This window comes from Sciurus vulgaris (assembly GCF_902686455.1).
Source record: "Sciurus vulgaris genome assembly, chromosome: 17".
Taxonomy (NCBI): domain Eukaryota; kingdom Metazoa; phylum Chordata; class Mammalia; order Rodentia; family Sciuridae; genus Sciurus; species Sciurus vulgaris.
In genome coordinates, this window is record NC_136478.1 from 57391622 (window position 1) to 57412012 (window position 20391).

Consider the following 20391-nt stretch of genomic DNA (forward strand, 5'->3'; position numbering starts at 1 on the left):
GCTTCTCTTGGCTCCTCTGCATAGAGCTGCAGCCCCCACTGCCCGCGTAGGGGGGATCGTCCGCCCGCCTTCCCTGGTGCCCTGCGTCTTGCCCGTTCTGTTTCTCCCCTGCTTCCCGTGACCCGGCCCTGAGGTGCCTGTGGCCTTCCCGCCGCTGCCGGTCCTCAGAGGACACACACCAGAGGGAGCTCGTGGGCGCTGGCGTTCCGGAGGTGTCCCGAGGTGCCCGTCTGCCGGGCGTGGGCTGCGGGCTTCTGCGGTGTTTCAGGGGGCTCCAGGGGGCAGGACTGGCTGGCCACTGGAGGAGGCGGGCCTGGGAAGGTGTCGGAGGTCACGCTGGGGGTAGCGTGGCGGAGCAGGCGGCACCCTGGGCGTCCGGCAGGCCGCCTGGCTGTGGCCTGGTTCCGTGGGCCCTGCCATTCTGGGTGGCCTCGGGTGAACCCCACGTTTCTGCCTCGGTCTCCCTGTCTGCCTGGTGGTTGCGGAGTGGAGTGAAGGAGAGGCAGCGCCCTGGACAGCACCTGGGCCCCGGAACATGCTCGGCAGCCTTGGCCCCTGGGGACGGGGACCACGTGGGGAGTGGTGGCCTGCAGAGGGCAGATGGACAGCACCTGGACACCATGGTGTCTTAGCCAGCCTCCGGGTGGGGCACACCTGTCGCCGGGCAGGAATTGCAGGGTGCCAGGTCACCTGGGCAGTGCATCCGCCTCTCGATGAAGGATTTTGACGGCAGGTTCAGCCGGGGCTGGCCTGGGAGCCGTGGGGAAGGGCCGCCGTGAGGCTGCTCCCTGGAGAACCGGGTGGATGGAGGCTCTGGAGCGGGGGGAGGCCAGGGAAGGGTCTGGTGCGGGGCAGGCCGGCCCTGGGTCCCCACGAGGCCTGCGACAGCCAGCTGTGCAGCAAGACCAACGGCCAGCGCTCAAGGCGGCCCTGCTGCTGTTGCTGAAGGGCCGTGGCAGCTCGAGGTGCCGCCGTCCAGCATCTGGTGAGTCGGGACGGACACGCACAGCAGGCCTCTGCCCCACGGGGTCTGGACCTTGCTTGGCATGGACACTCAGGCTGGCAGTGACCCTGGCTGGGCGCTAACAGCCCCTCGCGTGCACGTGTGGCTCCCGAGCTGGGTGCCGTGAAGGCAGCACTGTCACCAGAGCTCCCCGTCCTCTCCGCGGGGCGCGGCGGCCCCGGCTCCCAGGCTCAGCGTCGCAGCAGCCGGACAGAAGCCGAGCCCCACTGTCTCTGAGGGTCTTGCTTCAGGAGCCCGCACGCGGCTCCCCGTCAGAGGGGGTGGTGATCAGGAGGGGAGGCCCCAGGACCCAAGACACCGGCGCAGCCATCTTTGGAAACACACCCTGCCGCTGTGGCTTAACAAGACCTTGATGCGACTGGCCGGAGTTTAGAGTGGACAGAGCCAGGGTTCCTGGACCTGGCTGGGCATGTGGTCAGACAGGTGGTTCTTCCAGGGCGTGACTGGCTGTTGGCTGGGTCGGGTGATAGGCATGTGTCACTCATCCCTCTGTGAGCTAGCCTGGGCTACTTCACGTGGCAGCTGGGCCAACGGCTCAGAAACGCACAGCGTCACATGCGTCACATGTTGGCCAAGCCAGTGGAGAAGCCAGCCAGGCACAGCATGTGTGGCAGACCCTGCGGCGGGCTGCGCTGGGAGGAGCCCGGCCGCCTTTCCTGTGGCCACAGCGGCCTTGATTCAGTCCCACCCCCTTCCTCCCCCCGAGTCTCCTCTGGCACTGCTTCACAGTCGCCCTTGACCCACGCAGACGGCGAGTCCTGGCCACCATCACCAGAGACCTAGAAACACCAGCCTGCCCGTCCCCTCTCAGCTGCCGTCCTCCAGGGGTCTACCAGCCTTGGGTGCATGTGCTGCGGATCAAATCCAAGGACACTGCCACTGAGCTGTATCCAGACCTTTGTACTTTTCATTTTTGAGACAGGGTCCCAATAAGTTGCCTAGGGTCTTACTGAGTTGCTGAGGCTCACCTCAAACTTTCGATCCTCCTTCCTCAGCCTTAGGCATGTGCCACTGCATCCAGCCAGTCTCAGGTTCGTTGCCTCATGGTTTCAAGAGAGCTGCCACAGCTCCACTTGTCTCAGCTCTATTCAGAACTACAAGCAGGAAGCAAAAAACTTTATTCTAGAGAAGCTCTGTCTTTGTATTCTGGAAGAAAACTGTCCACACCCCCCAGTTCTCTGTCAGTCTCACTGAGCAGAAGCCAGGCCGTATGCTGGGGTGTGTCACCTGTGGCACTGTGGCTGCTCCAGCTGCCAAGCAGGTGGGGTGTGAGTACCTGACAAAGGACTGCAGCGCCGGGCAGTCCGGCTCTCCGAGGCTGTGTGACCTCAGCTCACATCTGAAATACGTCTGTGTGCGACCCGTGGCCACATCCAGGTGCACACAGTGCGAAGGGTCTCTCACATAGTGGCCCGTCCCACTGAGCGCACTGCGGTGTCCTCTGCTCTCTCCGCTCCTTTTCCTCCACGCCGTTTGTTGGAAGACGTTCCGGGTCAGCCTGCTGATTTGATTTCACAACCTGGCAAGGCGTGCCTGTGGTTGGAAGGCTGGCTCAGAGCAAGCTCTGTTTACATCTTGGAGTTGGCAGGCGTGGCCTGTGCAGTAGGCTCTGCAAGGAGGGGAGGTGGGGGCAGCAGGTGACGCCATGCGCCGCAGCGACAGGTGCTCAGGCCTTGCGTCTGTTCTCGCAGGGACGGGGACAGTCACTAAAACTCCCGGTGGGAGATGACAGGGAGCAGATCTGGAGCAAGCGGGGCTTGATTCCGCATCCTGTGAGGCCCTGGCTCCCACACGGCTCCTGATGACAGCGCAAAACTCCGACGGCATTACAAGTGGAGGAGGGGCTCACACGGTGTCTGGAAGGACACTTTGTCACTGCGTCACTGCTGCTCTTTCCGGCTGGCTGCGGTTTTCAGGCCTGGCCTGGCTGCTTTTTATAGTGGTGGTGAAGGACGAGGTTTTCTGAATCACAGGGTCTGAGTTCAGATTCTGGCCCCACGGTATGATGTGCCAGTGTCCTGACCCCCTCTGAGCCCGTTTCCCATAAGGCGTGAGTCAGCCTCGTCCCTCCCTCGCGGTGCAGTGGCCGGGCACGGTGTTGGCAGGAGGCCTGATGCCAGGGAGTGTGGGACTCGGGGGGAGAGTGTGCCAGTTGGCTCTGGCTGGGCCGCGCTGTGTGACGCGGGAGCTCCTGCTCTCAGAGACTCACCTTGGCGAAGGCTTGGCTTGCTCGTGGGCCTGCCTGCTCAGGGTGGAGTGCTCTGCCCGCATGTCCACTCTGTCCTGGGAGTCAGCGGAACCATGGGATGCCTCTTAGAACTTCTGCTCTCAAGGGACACCATGTGTCCACTCCGTTTCATTTCAAGTCACATGGCCATGCCTGCAGGAACAGACCCACAGGGGGCTGGGTAGACAGACTGTCCAGAGACCAGCTCCGCACACAAACCGCCTGCCCAGCCCTGTCGCTTTTCAAAAGCTCCTGGGTATACGAGGGTGAGTGGGGAAGGTTGTCCAGGGCCCTCCCCAGTTCAGAACCACCAGCTGTGCTCCCTGGGCCAAGGACGGGGTCCATGTTAGCTCTTCAAGATGCCCTCAGCTCTCCCCCGTGCTGGACACGCAGTAGGGGCTTAGTAATGCCTTTTCACCAGGCTACTCCTCCAACAAATGCACAGTGCCGTTGAACTCCCTCACAAGCTCACGCTTCCATTCCACAAATACTTACTGAGGCCCTACTGTGTGCTGCTGCCTTGCAGAGAACTTAACAGAAAACAGCCTCTGTTTGGGGCTGACATTTTGGTAGGGGTGACAGCAAACAACCATCAGACATAGAATGTGAGCTACTAAAGTTTGATTGATTGATTGATTGTACTGAGAAATACTAAGTGCTCTATCATGAGATACACCCCCATTTCCATTTTAAAATTCTGAGACAGGGTCTTACTAAGTTGCCGAGGCTGGCCTCAAATTTGCCATCCTCCTGTCTCAGCCTCCCACATTACTGGGATCATAGGTGAGCACCACCACACGTGGCTAAAGTATGTTTTAATTAAAAATTTTTCATGATGGGCCACTCCAAATATATAACACATAGAATGATAAAAGGGAGAGCCCGGTGGCCAGGAGCTAGCTCCATCACGTTCATGGGCGAGCTTCCTGCCAGGAGAGCTTCTGCCACTGGGAGGTCCAACCCCCAGCCCTGCCCTGGGGAGGCCACCAGTGCATGTGGCACACTTGCACTGCGCCTGGCCTGACTGAGGTCTGTGCTTAATTCTGTTTAACTTTCTAATTCAAATATAGTTTATTTAAAATCCTGATGTTGCTAACTGCCCGTCCTTGAGATTGTTTCGTGGTGGTGAAGCACATACCGTCCGCTTTCCCAGCGCCGCCGTCGGAAGTGTGCGTCGGAGTGGCGTCGAGTGCGTTGGCACCACGCAGACTTCGCGGGTCTCTCCAGACCTTACAGCTTTCTGTCGACCCCTCACGGCCGCCACCTCCAGTTGTCTAGGTGGATCTGACCCTGTGGCTTGTCCACTTGGCATGGCGGGCGTGCTGTGCGGCAGGATTCCCTCCCTCGGCACCAACCCTGTGTGCGTGCGCCCACCTGCCTCTGCGTGTCCCTTCCCGTCATGGCTGCTGGTTGCTTCACCTGCGAGCGGTTGTGAACAGTGCCGTGCATGGGGGTGCACAGGCGCCTCTTCAGCTCTTTGCGGGTGCGCGCAGAGAGGCAGCAGGATCAGGTGGCCATTCTGCCTTTAGTGCTGGAGAGGCTGCCGCGGCCGCCAGCCATGAGCGTGGGCTCCATCCAGACTCCTCCGTGCCTGGCCAGCACCTGTACTTTCTGCTTTTTTTTTTGAGTGGCCACCCTCCTGGGTGTGAGGTGGTCTCTCGGTGTTTTGATTGCCTTTCCCATTGGGTCCATCATGCCAAGCATCTTCTTATGTTTATTGGCCTTGCGTATTTTCTTTGGAGAGGTTCTGTTTAATTCCTTTGCCCTGATTTCACTTAACTTTAACCAGCTCAGACTTTCATATGTAGCCACATGTGGTGGCACAGGCCTGGACAGCCCAGGCCGATAGCCCCTGAGTGCCCATAGCTGGTCAGTGTGCAGTGTCACCCCCGTATCCTGGAGAGCATGTCTCCTACAGGCAGGCAGAACAAGAAACATGAAGCCATCATGACACTAGAGTCTCCCTCACAGTCCCTTATTCTCATCCAGCGCCCAGGTGGCACTTATATTGTCTTCTCAGCCACTGGCAATCTTCTGTGTCTTAATCCCCAGCCCAGTCACAACCCAGAGAGTCCCCTGTTCATTTACTTGACATTACCATCAGAATAAAAACACACGAACAGAAAGTCTCACAAGCAGGCACAGTGGGCACACCTGTAGTGCCAGCTGCTCGGGAGGCTGAGGCAGGAGCATCTCCTGGGCCCAGCAGTTCAAGGCCAGCCTGGGCAACAGCACGACCCCATCTCAAAAAGAAAAGGAAACTTTCTCCCAGGACACTCAGAGACCCTATTTGGAGAAGGCCATCCACAAGAGGCCCTTCTGTCCCTGACTCTGCCTCAGAGTTGGGCCACGCTGGAAACTGAGGCAGGGAGGAGGGAGAATGTCTGTGAAGCCCCCTGGAGCTTGCGAACACCTCCCAGCCTCAGGCGGCACGTCCCAGTTCCAGATGCCGAGGATCCATGCACCGAGGTCTTGAGGCAGCGCCCTCTGAGGCTGGGGCCCTGAGAGGGGCGGGGAGCCTCTGGCTGCTACCATTGCCCCTGTCTGCTGCATCACACTGCTTCCCAAACCGCTTTCCAAATCTCGAGCATCTGTGAGAGGTGCAGAGACAGGTGGGCTGCCACCTGCCTTGAGAGGAACGTGCTTCCAGTCCGAGAAGCAGCGTGTTGAGAGGGCTTCTGCTGTCCCAGCCTGGCCGCTCACTGGGGAGCTGACCTCCCAGGCCTCCGTTTCCTCATCTACAGAACAGGGGTGACAAGTGCCTGCCTCATGGGCATTTAGAAATGGAGAAATGAGTGAACACACCCAGATGCCCACACCAGGGCCTGGCGCACAGTAGGCCTGCTCTTACTGCAGTCCATCCTCACCCCGCACAGATTCCCTGTTTGCAGATTCACTGACTTGCAAAAAATGGCACCTTCCTGGTCATTTGTAAAAGGGTCTAGTGTGGCAAAACATTGGAGTCCCCCAACGTCCCGCCTTCTCATTTCAGCTCATGATAGTGTCCTTTTCAGTCTTTCAGTGCCACGTTTTCCACGTCTCTGCTTTTGGTTGACAGTTGTGCCGGTTAGAATGGCCCCCGAGCCCCGCACTGGATCACCGGGTACGGGCAGGCCCACAGGTGGGGGCTCCCCGTGTGGATCCAAGCTTCTGCTGATGGGAGACACGGGAGGCATGTCAGCTGGTTGACAGAAACCTGCCTGTGTCCCCAGGACAGTGGCTCCGCCTTCACTAAGTTAGTGCTCCCGGCAGCATAGTGGGACTTAGCGACCTTGAGCGTGAGAGCCGTGGGTCCACTCACCCAGTGCACACGTGTGGTGCAGAGCAGTGTGCGCCGCCGTGGGCCACGTGTGCTCCCCGTGGCCTCGGCCGTGTTCGCCCCTGTCCTGTGTCCTCTTCAGCCTTGCCCTCTCAGCCCTCTCTGTGTCCTCTGTCCCCTCCCTGTCCTTTTCCCTCACCGCAGTCTACCCCTGCACCCCGTGCCTCTGACTGGTTCATAGCCTCTCATTCTCTCTCCACAGCTGGCCCCTGAAAGGACACTCTCCAAGTCCCCAGCGGGGGGCCCCGCGTAGGCCTGGAGCGGACACCCCCTCCTCCCCTTCATGATTCGTTGGTAGCACAGGTAACCAGGGAAGAACCCCCCGTGCACCTGCCTGTCCACCCTGGCTCTAGGATCAGGAAGGGACTTTCCCACTTGGCCAAACCTGGCTTAGTGACCTCCTCCTGCTCCAGACTAGGTCACTGGGGCCATCCCCCTGCCTTGTGCCAGCTGCAGGCAGGACCTTTCTGCCCCCTTTTCCCTTCCTCCACATCCTTGGCAGGTCTGGCCTTGGTGGGCTGCCCTGGCTAGTGGGGAGAGCAGGGGCTCCTGGCAGAAGGAAGCAGCTGGGGCTGGCGGTGGTGCAGGGGAGAGCATGACCCAGGAGGGCCCCGGGCCTGTGACCATCTGTGCTGTGGCAGGAGGGCCGTCTGTGACCCTGGGAGCACACGCAGCGTGTCTCTGGGGCGTGTTTCTGGCCAGAGGCTTGGGTCTTCGTCAGCCTCCCCAGGCACTTTTTGGAGAAGCCCAGCCTACCCTGGAGGCCCCTGTCCAGCCTCTTCCTTGTATCCCAGAGCGCTCGAGGCTGGCACGTCAGGGTGGCTCACGAGGTCGCCATTAGGCAGACCAGAGAGTGCCGTTGGGTGAGGGGCCAGGGGCGCAGGCAGGTTTGTGAACGTGCGGGTTTGGTCCCTGAGTCACCGAGCCTCAGTGAGGTCCAGGACCCGCCCCTTCACACACACAGCGGCGGATGGGAGCCCCACTCTGCCGCTAGGAAACCGGGATAGCAGAGGCGGGTGGGGAGAGGGGCGGGTGGAAGGACGGCAGGTCCAGTGTCTGGGGGCAGGGGTGTGGCTGAATGAAGTGTGGAAAGATGGGAGGAGGGCAACCTGGAAGGGCAGAGGGGTGGGACACCCCTTCCTCTTGGGGGTGACAGGCTAACGTCTGTGACGCCCGGGCCTGGCACAGGCAGGCTCGGCAGACGTTAGCCCTCGCCATCCTCATCACTCCGACGGCGAGGGCAGTGCCCGCTCCTTGACTCTGCACCCACCTGCAGGGCCCTCTCTCCTCTCCCTCGGTTCCCGTCCCCTTCCTTTCCTTGAGAACCACTCTGCATGGCCTTTGGGGGTGCCCGGGACCTGGACCGGTGGCCCTTTTTGCCACTCCGCCTCCCTCCCTCCTCCGCTCCTTCCCAGGACAGACCCCTACCTCACGCCCACTCTGGGCCAGGCCCGTGTCCAGGGAGCAGTGCAGCATGGTGGGACGAGCAGGCCTGGCCCTGCCACCTGCTTGCTGCAGATTAGAGAGTAGCCATCTTGGTACCTGCAGCTCCTCATCTGCAAAGTAGAGGTGGCAGCAGTCCCACAAGATCGTGAGGACCCACTTAGCTGAGTGCGTCTGAGGCACTTAGCACAGAGCCCTGTGGTCCAGACGTCACTGTCATTGTCGTCCTCAGGTGCTGGGGCGGTTCGGGGGATGAGGAAGGAAGGAAGGGAGTGTCCTTGGTTAGGAGCTTCTGCCTGGGAGGATGCCTCGCTCCCGTCTGTCCCCATAGACTCAAGGAGGCAGAAACTCTGACCCTTCCAGGGGGCTCCCTGAAGGGAGGGGACTGAGGAAATTGTCACAATCTAACCTTGTCTCCCTCGCCCTCTTCCTGACCCCACCCCATCCAGTGGCGATGGATGATGAGGATGGGAGATGCTTACTAGACGTGATTTGGTGAGTATGGGTTCCCCCCCACCCTCTGCCACGCACCCCTCCCCTCCCCAGCTCGCCTCCTCAGGGTCTCCTTTTCTCTTTCAGTGACCCGCAGGCCCTCAACGACTTCCTGCATGGATCCGAGAAGGTAAACACGGGGTCAGGGAGAGGCTTCCTGGGTAGAGAGCTGCAGAAGTGGCAGTGAAGCCTGTCCCCTCGATTCACCAGACCGCTGCCCCGTGCTTGTATAAGCCAGGCACTGGGGTTATATCGTGGGCAAAATAGTAAATTCCTGCGCTCACACCATACCCATCTCTTTGCTGAGCAAAGACAAGAATTAATAAAGGTCTTGATGAAGACAGTGTGCACAGTGTGGTGAGGAACCATGTCACCTGCACAAGAGGTTTGGCTGGAGTGCAGCTCGGGGGACTGATGCTCGCCCAGCACGCACGAGGTCCTCGTTTGTTCCCAGCAAGGTGCACACGTGCGCTTGGGCGCACACACGCAGTTAAAAGAAAACGAAAGGGACGAGAGGCTCCATTAGCAAGTGTGGTCAGAGAGGGTGATGCTGAGGGTGGCCACAGTGCTCCTGGAGGCGAAAGGCGGGAAAGGGAGCGGCAGGCTCGGGACCGGAGGAAGGCTGGTGGGGCCACACCAAAGGGGAGGCTCGAGGAGGTGAGACTGGAGTGAGCGAGTCACCGGGCCGTGGAGGTCCCGGAGGCCCTGACAGAGGGGTTTGGATGTTTTATTCAGAATGTGACAGCTGCTCTCGTGGGTTCTTGAGCAGGAGAATGCCAGGTCCAGTGTTCACCCTGGAGACTGGAGCAAAGTGGGAAAGAGCGGAAGTCTGGTGAGGAGCCGTTAGTGTCTGTGGCCGTAACAAGTCATCTCCGTGTGACATGAGACAGCTGTCACAGCTCTCACAGTCATGATAGCAACCTGAGGGCAGCTTACCTGGGAGTTTCTGGCTCAGGGACTCTCGTGATGGCACAGTCAAAATATTGACACGGACTGTGTCGCCTAGGGCTTCTCTGGGGCTGGAAAAAGTGCTTTAACCGTGACTCCTTCCTGTGGCTGCTTGTGGGGGGCCTCAGGGCCTCACTGATGGGTCCCTCCATGGGACTGCCCGGTGGCCTCAGGACATGGCCGCAGGGTCCCCCAGAGGCCACCATCTGAGAGGAGGAGGAAGCCACAGCACCTTTTATGACCCAGGCTCCAGAGTCCTGCAGGGTCACTTCCATCGGACCGTGTTCACCGGAAGAGCCACGAGTTCTGGCCCGCGCTCAGAGGGCGGGGACAGGGCTCCACTGCCAGAAAGCAGGAGTGTCAAGTGACTTGTGGAGCTGAGGAACTGCAGGAGGAGACAGTGAGCCAACTGCAGCTCAGGCAGTAGAGGAAGGAGGAAGTGCTGGATCTGGGATCTATTGGGGAGGTAGAATCAACTAGAACTGCCTGTGGATTTGGTGTTGAGGGACTGAGAGGGCTCAGAATGAGTACTAGATTTTGACGTGAGCCACTAAGTGGATCGTAGTGCTGTTTTTCTGGGAGTGCAAGTTCCGGGCAGATTCCAGACGTCCTGGTGGGCTGCTGGATACGCAGGTTGGGGTTCTGGAGAGACCTTCAGCTGAGAGGAAATGTTGGGAGGCCCCAGGCATGGACAGATGTGCTGGGCACTCATACATGGACATAGGGCCTGCTCTAGGCACCAGAGATGCCCCCGGACCGCAGAGCAGGGCATCACCCTCTCAGAGACTGGCGCACACGGTGTGTTAGGTGCTGGGCTGTGTGAGAAGGGCTGACTTGGTGAAAAGGACGTGGCTGTTGGGAGCAGGTGGCTTGTGTGGTGGCTCCTGAGGGATATGCTGCCAGGCTGGGGCAAAAGGCAGGGCACAGCTGGGCACAGGCAGAGGCAGCGGTCTCATGTCCAAGGGGGACACGTCAGAGGGGCACTGAAGACCAAGCAGGGGCCTGGCCTTGGGTCCTGAGTGTGCCCCCAGGCCCTTTTCTCTGGGGCCGAGCTTCCTGTACCCTCCCCCACCCCTCCTCTTTTTGTCTACAGTAATCCCAAATTGGCTTCTGCTCTAGGGGTTGGGCCTGCCCTGCTGACCTTTGACCTTGGGTGGGGACGGGTCTTGTTGCAGCTGGACAGCGATGACCTCCTGGATGCCCCTGGGGAGGCCCAAAGTGCCTTCTATGAAGGTCCTGGGGTAAGTATCCACGCTTCCAGTTGTCACTCAAGTCGCCCAACAGCAGGCAGTGGTAGGAGGCCCCAAAGACCAGAGGGAAGGCCTGGGTGTGACCCCCAGAAGCCTTGACAAGCCAGCACAGTGGGCAGTCCAAGCTGCTGGACCTCCTGACCACAGGGTGAGCAGAGGCGAGGCCAGTGAGTCCTTGGAGCAAAACCTGCAAAACCGTTCCGGGAGCTGGGCTCACCAGGGGACCCTGCTCTGTAGAGAGGGTGAGGGGAGGCAGGGGTCCTGCCTGGCTTAGCCATGGGGGTGGCTGGGGAGGGGCCTCCTCCCCTCAGACCTATCTTCACCTGGGAGATGAAGGCGGGGGGATGCGGGGGCTTTGGAGCGCTGCCATCTGACCTGCTCTGCACCCCACCACTGCCTTCCCTGCACCCGGCCCTTGGTATCCTACAGATACAAATAATGGGCATGCTGTTCATTCAGTTCTTCCAGCAGCTGTGACGTTGCATTCCAAGGGCTCTATCTTTCATACTATAAACGCTTACGTTTGAAACACAGGGACGCGTCAGTCAGGGTTGTGACATTTATAGACACAGTAACAATGATAACCTGGTACCTTATTATTTTATGATCATTATTTTTATCGTAACTGTCACTTTTTTCATACCCGTGAGGTCCCAGGCCGGGCTCTTAGCACGTCCCACACCCAATGTCAGTGAGTTTTCACCACCGTCCCCAAGGCTGGCTGGTTGTACCATTTGGCCTAAGAACTCCAGGCAGGATGGCCTCCCGGGAGCTCATTCAGCTGAGGCCCAGAACGGAGCCCTGTCCTCCCACCCTCTCCTTCTCTCACAGCGGGGGCCCAGGTGGCCTTCCTGCCTGGAAGGAGGCCAGAGCAGCGCCCCTCACTGGGCTCCTACTAAAAACCAGGACGGGAGCAGCTGCAGCTGTTTCTTGCATCCTGCTGGTTCAAGGTGTTGCTCTCAACCCTCCGCGTGCCTCATCCAGAATCTTTCAAGCTCCGGGTTTTGATCCATCATCTGGTCTGAGACCAGTGAAGCTGACATACTCTAAGACCAAGTGCTGCCTGAGGAGCTTTGGTTTACACCTGTGCAGCCTGGACTTGGTCCCAGACAGCATGAAAATCACTTAGGACATGTTGAACTCACTGGGCGCCATGGCGCACGCCCATAATCCCAGCAACTCAGGAGACTGAGGCAGGAGGATCCTGAGTTTGAGACCAGTTTCAGCAACTTAGTGAGGCCCTAAGTAACTTAGTGAGGCCCTAAGCAACTTAGTGAGACCCTGGCTCAAAATAAACATAAAAGTGACTATTTAACAATTCATTTTTATCACCGCCTGCTGATGGGTACCAATGGGGAAACTGAGGTCAGATTAAGCAAGTGCCAGGTTGCCATCCAGACTGGCAGTACGGGGATTAGATAGATCACAGGTCCAGCCAATTCTGGCCAGAGTGCCCTTTCTTGAACAGGCTGCCTTGACGCCCAGGCATCCTTTGCAGCAGCCAGGACCCGAGACTGGCTCTTGGCTAACCTCGGCTCTTCCTCTTCCCCTTCCCTTGCCTCCAGCTCCATGTGCAAGAAGCTCCTGGCAACCACCTAAACCCAGAGCCCAGCCAGCCAGCGCCCAGTGTGGACCTGGACTTCCTGGAAGATGACATTCTGGGCTCGCCTGCCACAGGGGGCGGCGGTGGGGGCAGCGGGGGTGCCGACCAGCCCTGCGACATCCTGCAGCAGAGCCTCCAGGAAGCCAACATCACGGAGCAGACGCTCGAGGCCGAGGCCGAGCTGGACCTGGGTCCCTTCCAGCTGCCCACCCTGCAGCCCGCGGATGGTGGGGCGGGTCCCACAGGTGCTGCAGGGGCAGCTGCCGTGGCCGCCGGACCCCAAGCCCTCTTCCCAGGCAGTGCCGACCTTCTGGGGCTGCAGGCCCCGCCGACCGTGCTGGCCCACCAGGCCTTGGTACCACCCCAGGACATGGTCAACAAGGCCCTGAGCGTCCAGCCCTTCTTGCAGCCTGTGGGCCTGGGCAACGTGACCCTGCAGCCCATTCCGGGCCTCCAGGGCCTGCCCAATGGCAGCCCCGGGGGCACCACAGCAGCCACACTTGGCCTGGCACCCATCCAGGTGGTGGGCCAGCCCGTCATGGCGCTCAACCCGCCCACCTCCCAGCTTCTGGCCAAGCAGGTACCGGTCAGCGGCTACCTGGCTTCAGCAGCTGGTCCCTCGGAGCCAGTGACCCTGGCATCAGCAGGTGTGTCCCCCCAGGGGGCCGGCCTGGTCATCCAGAAGAGCCTCCCGGCTGCTGTAGCCACTACGCTCAATGGGAACTCCGTGTTCGCTGGGGCAGGGGCAGCCACGGCCCCGGCCAGCGGGGCACCCTCGGGACAGCCGCTGGCAGTGGCCCCAGGCCTCGGCACGTCGCCACTGGTGCCGGCCCCTAACGTGATTCTGCACCGCACACCCACGCCCATCCAGCCCAAGCCTGCAGGCGTGCTGCCCCCCAAGCTCTACCAGCTGACGCCCAAGCCATTCGCCCCTGCGGGTGCCACGCTCACCATCCAGGGCGAGCCAGGGACCCTCCAGCAGCAGCCCAAGGCCCCCCAGAACCTGACTTTCATGGCCGCGGGCAAGGCGGGCCAGAATGTGGTGCTCTCGGGCTTCCCGGCACCTGCCCTGCAGGCCAACGTCTTCAAGCAGCCTCCGGTCACCACCACGGGGGCAGCCCCGCCCCAGGCCCCTGGGGCCCTGAGCAAGCCCATGAGCGTCCACCTCTTGAATCAAGGCAGCAGCATCGTCATCCCTGCCCAGCACATGCTGCCTGGCCAGAACCAGTTCCTGCTGCCCGGCACGCCCGCCGTTCAGCTCCCCCAGCCGCTCTCAGCCCTGCCCGCCAACGTGGGCGGGCAAATCCTGACCGCCACCACCCCCCACGCCGGTGGACAGCTCATCGCAAACCCCATCCTCACCAACCAGAACCTGGCGGGTCCACTGAGCCTGGGCCCTGTGCTGGCCCCCCACTCAGGGGCCCACAGTGCCGCCCACATCCTCTCCGCCGCCCCCATCCAGGTGGGCCAGCCCGCGCTCTTCCAGATGCCCGTGTCACTTGCTGCCGGCAGCCTGCCCACGCAGAGCCAGCCGGCACCCGCCGGCCCTGCCGCCACCACCGTCCTCCAGGGGGTCACCCTGCCCCCCAGTGCTGTGGCCATGCTCAATACTCCCGATGGGCTGGTTCAGCCGGCGACCCCCGCGGCCACTGCCGGGGAGGCCACGCCTGTCCTCACAGTGCAGCCTGCTCCCCCGGTGCCCCCGGCAGTCAGCACACCGCTGCCCCTGGGCCTCCAGCAGCCTCAGGTGCAGCAGCCGCCACAGGCCCCCACCCCTCAGGCTGCTGCCCCACCTCAGGCCACCACCCCCCAGCCCAGCCCAGGCCTGGCATCCAGCCCGGAGAAGATCGTCCTGGGGCAGCCGCCCTCTGCAGCCGCCTCGGCCATCCTCACTCAGGACTCCCTGCAGATGTTCCTGCCCCAGGTACCAGGGCTGGGCCAGGCAGGGAGGTGGGGCTGGGACCAGGGATCGGGGGTTGAGGATCACCCCCCAGCCAAAACCAGATGTGGGAGGCAGCCAGTCGGGGGGAGAGCGTCCCAGACAGCACAGGCGCTATGGGCACGGCGGGCCACAGCGTGAAGGGCCTGGCTGAGACATCAGGGTGCAGATTGGCAGGCTGGACAGCAGATGTGCAGGGAGCAGGACTGGCTGACAGCTAGGTCAGGGGAGGGACTGACAGGCAGGGACAGGGACCTGCTGGCCAACGAACAGATGAGGAGGAGGACCTCGGAGTGGGCAAGACAAGGCGATGGACAGACAGACCACAGAAGGGGGGAATGGCAGAGCTGGGAGGCAGACCCCTGATCTTGGTGGATGGGGGCCCCAGGTTGCAGCTTCCCTGGCCTCTGGGGCCCTGGCTGCCCACCACCTGTTCTGTGGACCCAGGGGGGCAGCAGTCTCTGGTGGGGAGGCTGGGGTCCATGGGGTGGCCTCTGACCCTGTGCGGGCTGCCCGTTGCAGGAGAGGAGCCAGCAGCCCCTCTCCACAGAGGGCCCCCACCTCTCCGTGCCTGCCTCGGTCATAGTCAGCGCCCCGCCTCCCGCCCAAGACCCAGCCTTGGCCACCCCCACCGCCAAAGGAGCCGGCCTTGGCCCTCAGGCCCCCGACAGCCAGGCTTCCCCGGCTCCAGCCCCCCAGGTAGATGAACCCTGCAGCCTCTATCCTCAGCCGAGACCCAGCCTCACCCCAGCCTCGCCCCTGCTCCGCTCTCCTCCCCACGCTCTGCCCTGCCTGCCTCTGTCTCGCTGACTCGGCGCTCTCCTTTGACCCTCCCAGCCCCCTGCCTGCCCATATTTTCTGGATGTCTCCATTGATGGTGGACAGTTGAGACCAAGGCCAGATCTGGGAGCCCACACGCTAGGCAGGGATGCAGGATGCATCCAGTGGGAAGCGGTCATTTCCTAAAGTCGCCCCTCTCACAGCTGAGTGAGGAGCACACCCAGGCGGTTCACAGGGTGAAAAGCCCACTCACCCGGACCTCAGCCTCTGAATCCCCCTCGGGTGGCTTCTTGCATTTCTTTTCCGCACATAGAGAAGCAAAATCGCGTGTGGATTGTTTCTTCCATTTTTACAAGTGGCAGCACACTCTGCCTACAGGTCGCATCTTCTGTCACTTCGTTTGACCTTGGGGACGTTCTTCTTTCACAAGACTGTGGTGTCCCCTCAGTTGCGTGGATGTGTTGTGATGCAAGCAGTCAGGCCTTGTCCTGGGCTTTCAGGTCACCTCGGATCTTCAGCTCTTCTCCACCAGGCTGCAAGCTTGCCTTTGCCCGCCATTCTGGGGGTGCGTTCTCTGGAGGGCGCTGGCTGCTTGGCCAGAGTGCCCTCTGGAGTAGAAATGGGCTTAGTCTTCATCACAGTTGGTGATTTGTGCGTTTCCCTACTGCCGCGCCTGTATCGAGCTTGGCTGAGCTGAGAGGCGGAAGATACTACTGTATATTGTTTTAATATGTATTTCTTTTGTCATGAATGAGGTCAGACAAGTTTTCAGAGGAAGAGTTATTCCTATGTTCTGTTCTATGAAATTGCTGATATCTTTTGCCATTTTGAAGTTTGGGTTGCTGGTCATCTTATTATTGATTTATAGAAACTCTACAAGGAGTAAGGAAAATGAGCCGCTGTCTCGAGAGTATGAGTCGTAAGCACATAAGAAGTCAGGGAGGGCCCTTGTCACTCTGCAGGAGTCAGGGCGAGGGACAGGTGGAGAGAAGAGGGAGTGGCCTCAGCAGGGGCAGGTGTCAGGGTCAGCATGACCTTTGGCCTTGGGCAGCTGTGGCTCGCTTTCCCACTCCTCCCTTGCCATGTGACCTTGAGCCACCTGGTTCTTTAGCCCTCCGCCAGGGGTCAGGGAGGGACAGCCAGTGGTCAGGGAGGGACAGGGCAGCCGTAGGTAGTGAATGAGGGAATCTGTGCTGAGCATACAATAAGTACCCAGAAGCGTTTACTGTCCTTATTGTTCTAGCTGTCATTGTTGTGGGGGGAGGCCTGGGGCCAGTGGCAGTCACCAAAGAGACCAGGACAGCACCACATCCTCTACCTCAGGGAGAAAGACAGGCAGGGGCAGGGGACGGGAGGTCCTGTTTCTAGAATGCGTGAGCTGAAGCTGCCTAGCTAGCGACTTCCTCTCTAGGCCACCCACCCTAGGGGGCAGGAAGAACTGTGCACTCTGGTGCCTTGGTGGTTGTGGAGGAGGAGATATGTCCCAAGTGCGTGCTGTGTGCTGCTTGCTAGATTCTTTTCTACTCATTGCTAAGGTGAGAGGCCATCCCAGTTTTCCAGTACTGGCTTTGGCTCTCAGAACACAGGCCTTTTACTTTTAAAATGGAGAGTCCTGGAGTGATTTGAGAGGCTGAGGCAGGAGGATTACAAGCTCAAGGCCAGCCTCAGCAACTTAGCGGGACTCTATTTTGAGACGGAGGCTGGGAATGTGGCTCAGTGGCTAAGCACCTCTGGCTTCAGTCCCTGGTACCAAAATAGTAAATAAAATGAAATAGTCCCAGATGGCCCAGGTTGAGGGGGTTCCCTCCTCCCCTGGCTCCTCCCTGGCCACTTCATCTGAGGCTGCAGCCCAGCCTGCTCCTCTGCCTTCTCCAAAGTGCTTATGTACTTCTGCCCAACTGTGCGCGGTCTCTGCTGAGTAGCTCGCACCCTCTGCCATAATACCAGCTCTAGGAGAGAGTGGCATCCCCAGTGCCCAGAAGTGCTTGGCAGGTAGCAGGTGCCCAGCGAATGGGGACACAGGAATGGAGGAACACCCAGCCTCTCAAGCTCTGCGTGGAGCCCACCACAGTGCCGTGGAGGGGAGATGGCCCGCAGCCAGCGGATGTTGGTGGGTGCTGAGGGCAGCAGGACGCTGCTCGAGGGAGCAAGCAGGAAGGCCCAGACCTGGCTGAGCTGAGGGAGAGGCAAGGGGGACACAGGGCCAGGATGGCACCACAGCCGATGTCTCCAAGCTGAGGAGGCGGGAGGGCACCGCACTTGCAAAGCCTGAGTTTGGGACGAGCTCGGCATGTCCCAGGAGCGGGAGGCGGTGGGGAGGAGCAATGGAGGGCCAGTTAGAGACCTCGCAGCTTCTGGGGCCACGAGGAGCTTGGACCTGGAAAGGGCGGGCTCCTCCAGCGAGGCACCGCCTGCTCTGCTACTTGCCACAACCCCTCCGCTTACCACTGGGAAGTGGTTTGTTGGAAGACAAGCGCGGAAGTCGGGACCTCGTGGTGCCCGGGTGGACCTCCCGGGGACACGGGGCAGTGTCTCAGAGGCCGCATGCTATCAGAGATGAGGGAGAGAAGTGGAAGGTTTTGGGGGACAGTTTGGAAATGGTTTAAAGATTGGAGGCCTGAGGAAGAGGGGGTGGCCGTCACTCCACAGATGACCGCCTTTCTGTCCTCTCTTGGTGCCATCTGCACACTTCACCAGCACCCTCTCGTTTAAACCCAAGGCGACCTCTCACTTACAGATGAGGAAATAGAGGCCCAGAGAGGTGGATTAGCTTGCCCAGGGCTGCCCAGCTGGTAAGGGGAGAGCCCGGATCCAACCCTGGCAGTTTGCGGCAAGAGACAGACCTGGGCGTGAGTCCCAGCTCTGCGTAGCCGAGCTCTGGGAGGCACGGTTTCCTCGTCTGCAGAATGGGAGCGAGGCCGCATGATGGCTCTGCACAGCCAGGGCTCAGGCCTGCAGCGATGCTCCAGTGAGCTCGGACAGGCAGGTGTGGGTGTGAGCTGACTCAGTCACACGGGTCACCTGAGACAGTGCCCGGTTTTGGCCCTGTGCAGCCGTGCCTCCCAGGACACCTGCCGTGGTAGGGGGTTCTCCGGTGGTGGTTGGTGAGCAGGTGAGTGGATCAGTGGCCACTCACTTCGAGACGCATATGAGATTTCAGGCAAGAATCCCTCATTGTCTGGCCTCTGAACTCCAACCCCATGGGCTTGATGGCGCGTGTTTCCCCGTCTGTACAGACAGGAGCACCCACGCTGCAGTGTGCATCCGACTTGGCTTCTTTAGCAGTGTATGTCGAAGCCCTGCCTTTCAGACTTGTGTTCACCACCCCACCCTGGATCAGAGTGCCACTTAACGTCACCACCCAGGGCACACCTGAGCATATGTGTCACTGGAGCAAAAGCTTCCCCAGTACCATGCGTGATGCACAACACTCTGTTCCATTCTCTTTCCAGTGTTCTTCAGTGCTGATCACAGCCCGCCAGGGTGACTTGAGTCATTGCCAGTGGTCACCATGAGCAGTGGGCACCCAGGGCTGAGGCACTGGGAGGGCTTGAGAGTCAGGAAGGGTGCTTGGAATCTCAACTCTGCTGCCTGCAGGCTCTGAAACTTTAGGCAAGTCCCTTACCTCTCTGTGCCTCAGGTTCCTTGTCTGTAAAAATAAGGATAACCGCAGCTACTTTATAGTTGCAAGGATTAAATAAATCAATATCTGTAATGCCCTTAGCTCAGGGTTGAGCACATGGAAAGAGTGTATACTGTATTTTGCTCTGGAGCAGAAATAGCCAGGCAAACTCTTTCTTTCCTTCTTTATTATTTAGCTATTTGCTTTTCCAGGCGAACTTGCTATAATGAGCCAGTGTATGCAGGTCATGTGCTCTTCGCTGTAGTGGAGAAGCAGCATAAACCACAGTAAACAAGCTTGGAATGTTCCAGTAAAGCTCTCCAGACACTTAAATTTGGAATGTCATTTCATTTTCATGAGTCACAAAATACTATTTTATTCTAAATTTTCCCCCCAATCATTTAAAAATGTAAAAATTATTTTTTTAAATTTAATTTAATTTTATTATTTTTTAAATTTTCTTACCACCTTTATTTTAAAAAAATGATTTATATTTTTAACGTTATTGTATTTTTATACCTTTATTTTTATTTGCCTATTTTTATGTGGTACTGAGGATCGAACCCAGTGACTCACATACGCTAGGCAAGTGCTCTACAATTGAGCTACAACCCCAGTCCCAATAATTTTTTTTTGTTTTGTTTTTTTATTTGGTGGTACTGGGTTTTGAACTCAGGATCTCATGAGTGTTAGGCAAGCCTTCTATCACTGAGATATATCCCCAGCCTCCCCTGTCCACTTTTTAAAAAAATATATTTCTGAACACATCTCAGACCTACAGGAAGGTTTCAAGTCCAGGGCAGAACTGATTCCTCAACCATTTGAGAAGCTGTTTCCAGAATGCTGGGTGGGCTTCCCAGCCAGGGTCTGCTTTCACATGCTTCTGGTTCAGAGCCACATGCTGTGTTGGGTCCTGGTGCCTGGACTTGTCAGTCTGGGGTAGAGTGGTTTGAGCCCCCTGTCTCCCAACCTTGAGTTTTTTGAAGAGGTCTATTATTTTGCAGAATTCCCTTCTGTTTGCTAGTCCAACTGCCTGTGACTGAACTTGGATTTGCAGGAATGCCCACGTGAGCTTGTGGTCACCAGACAGCCCGGGCCTTGGGGGCACCTTCTCGCTTTGCTCCGACTCTGGCACCAGGGAGCCTTGCCAGCCCAGTGCCCAGGCCGTGGGTTTTTTGGTTTTTTTTAATCAGTTTTATTTTATAAATGTTTAGATAGACTTATTTTGATATAATCTTAGCGTATTTTCACTTATTATCAATGATAAATTATACAAACACATAATACACACATAGTACATCACTCACTTTAAAAGTTCTTTCATAATTAATCTTACTGTTCTTAAGTTCATTTCTCTAAATGATATGTCAAGGTATGATTTCTTTTTATAAACAACATTTCTATTTTTAAGAAATACATGTTGGGTTAAAATGTCTTGTGAAATGCATCTAAAAATCAATTAGAATTCTCCATCTCAATAATTTAAGGATTAGGTTTCCCCAAAGCATATATATTTGTTTTCCCAATCTGTTTGTTTTTGATTTAAAAGGGTGTTCTTCAAAGTTAGATCTCCAACTCTCCACACACTTCTTCAATATACATTTGTCTTTGTTCATGGTCCTTTGAATTTCCAAGTTCATCAGGTTTCCATCCACGTAACCAATTTCAGAAACAGATCATCTCAGTTTTGGAGGTTTCTGCCCTAGACCAGTTGGTTCCATTGCTTTGGGTCTGTGGTAAAGCA

At 58.4% G+C, this 20391-nt stretch overlaps 1 protein-coding gene across 1 annotated transcript in view; it reads left to right on the top strand.

The window, feature by feature from the left end:
- Positions 1-20391, top strand: part of BICRA (BRD4 interacting chromatin remodeling complex associated protein) — a 71446-nt gene that overhangs the window by 39204 nt on the left and 11851 nt on the right. Inside the window, 6 exon segments of the mRNA XM_079119039.1 lie at positions 6773-6873; positions 8463-8508; positions 8593-8635; positions 10629-10694; positions 12269-14230; positions 14768-14944. Coding sequence (XP_078975165.1) covers positions 8468-8508; positions 8593-8635; positions 10629-10694; positions 12269-14230; positions 14768-14944 — 2289 coding nt within the window. The 5' untranslated portion in view covers positions 6773-6873; positions 8463-8467.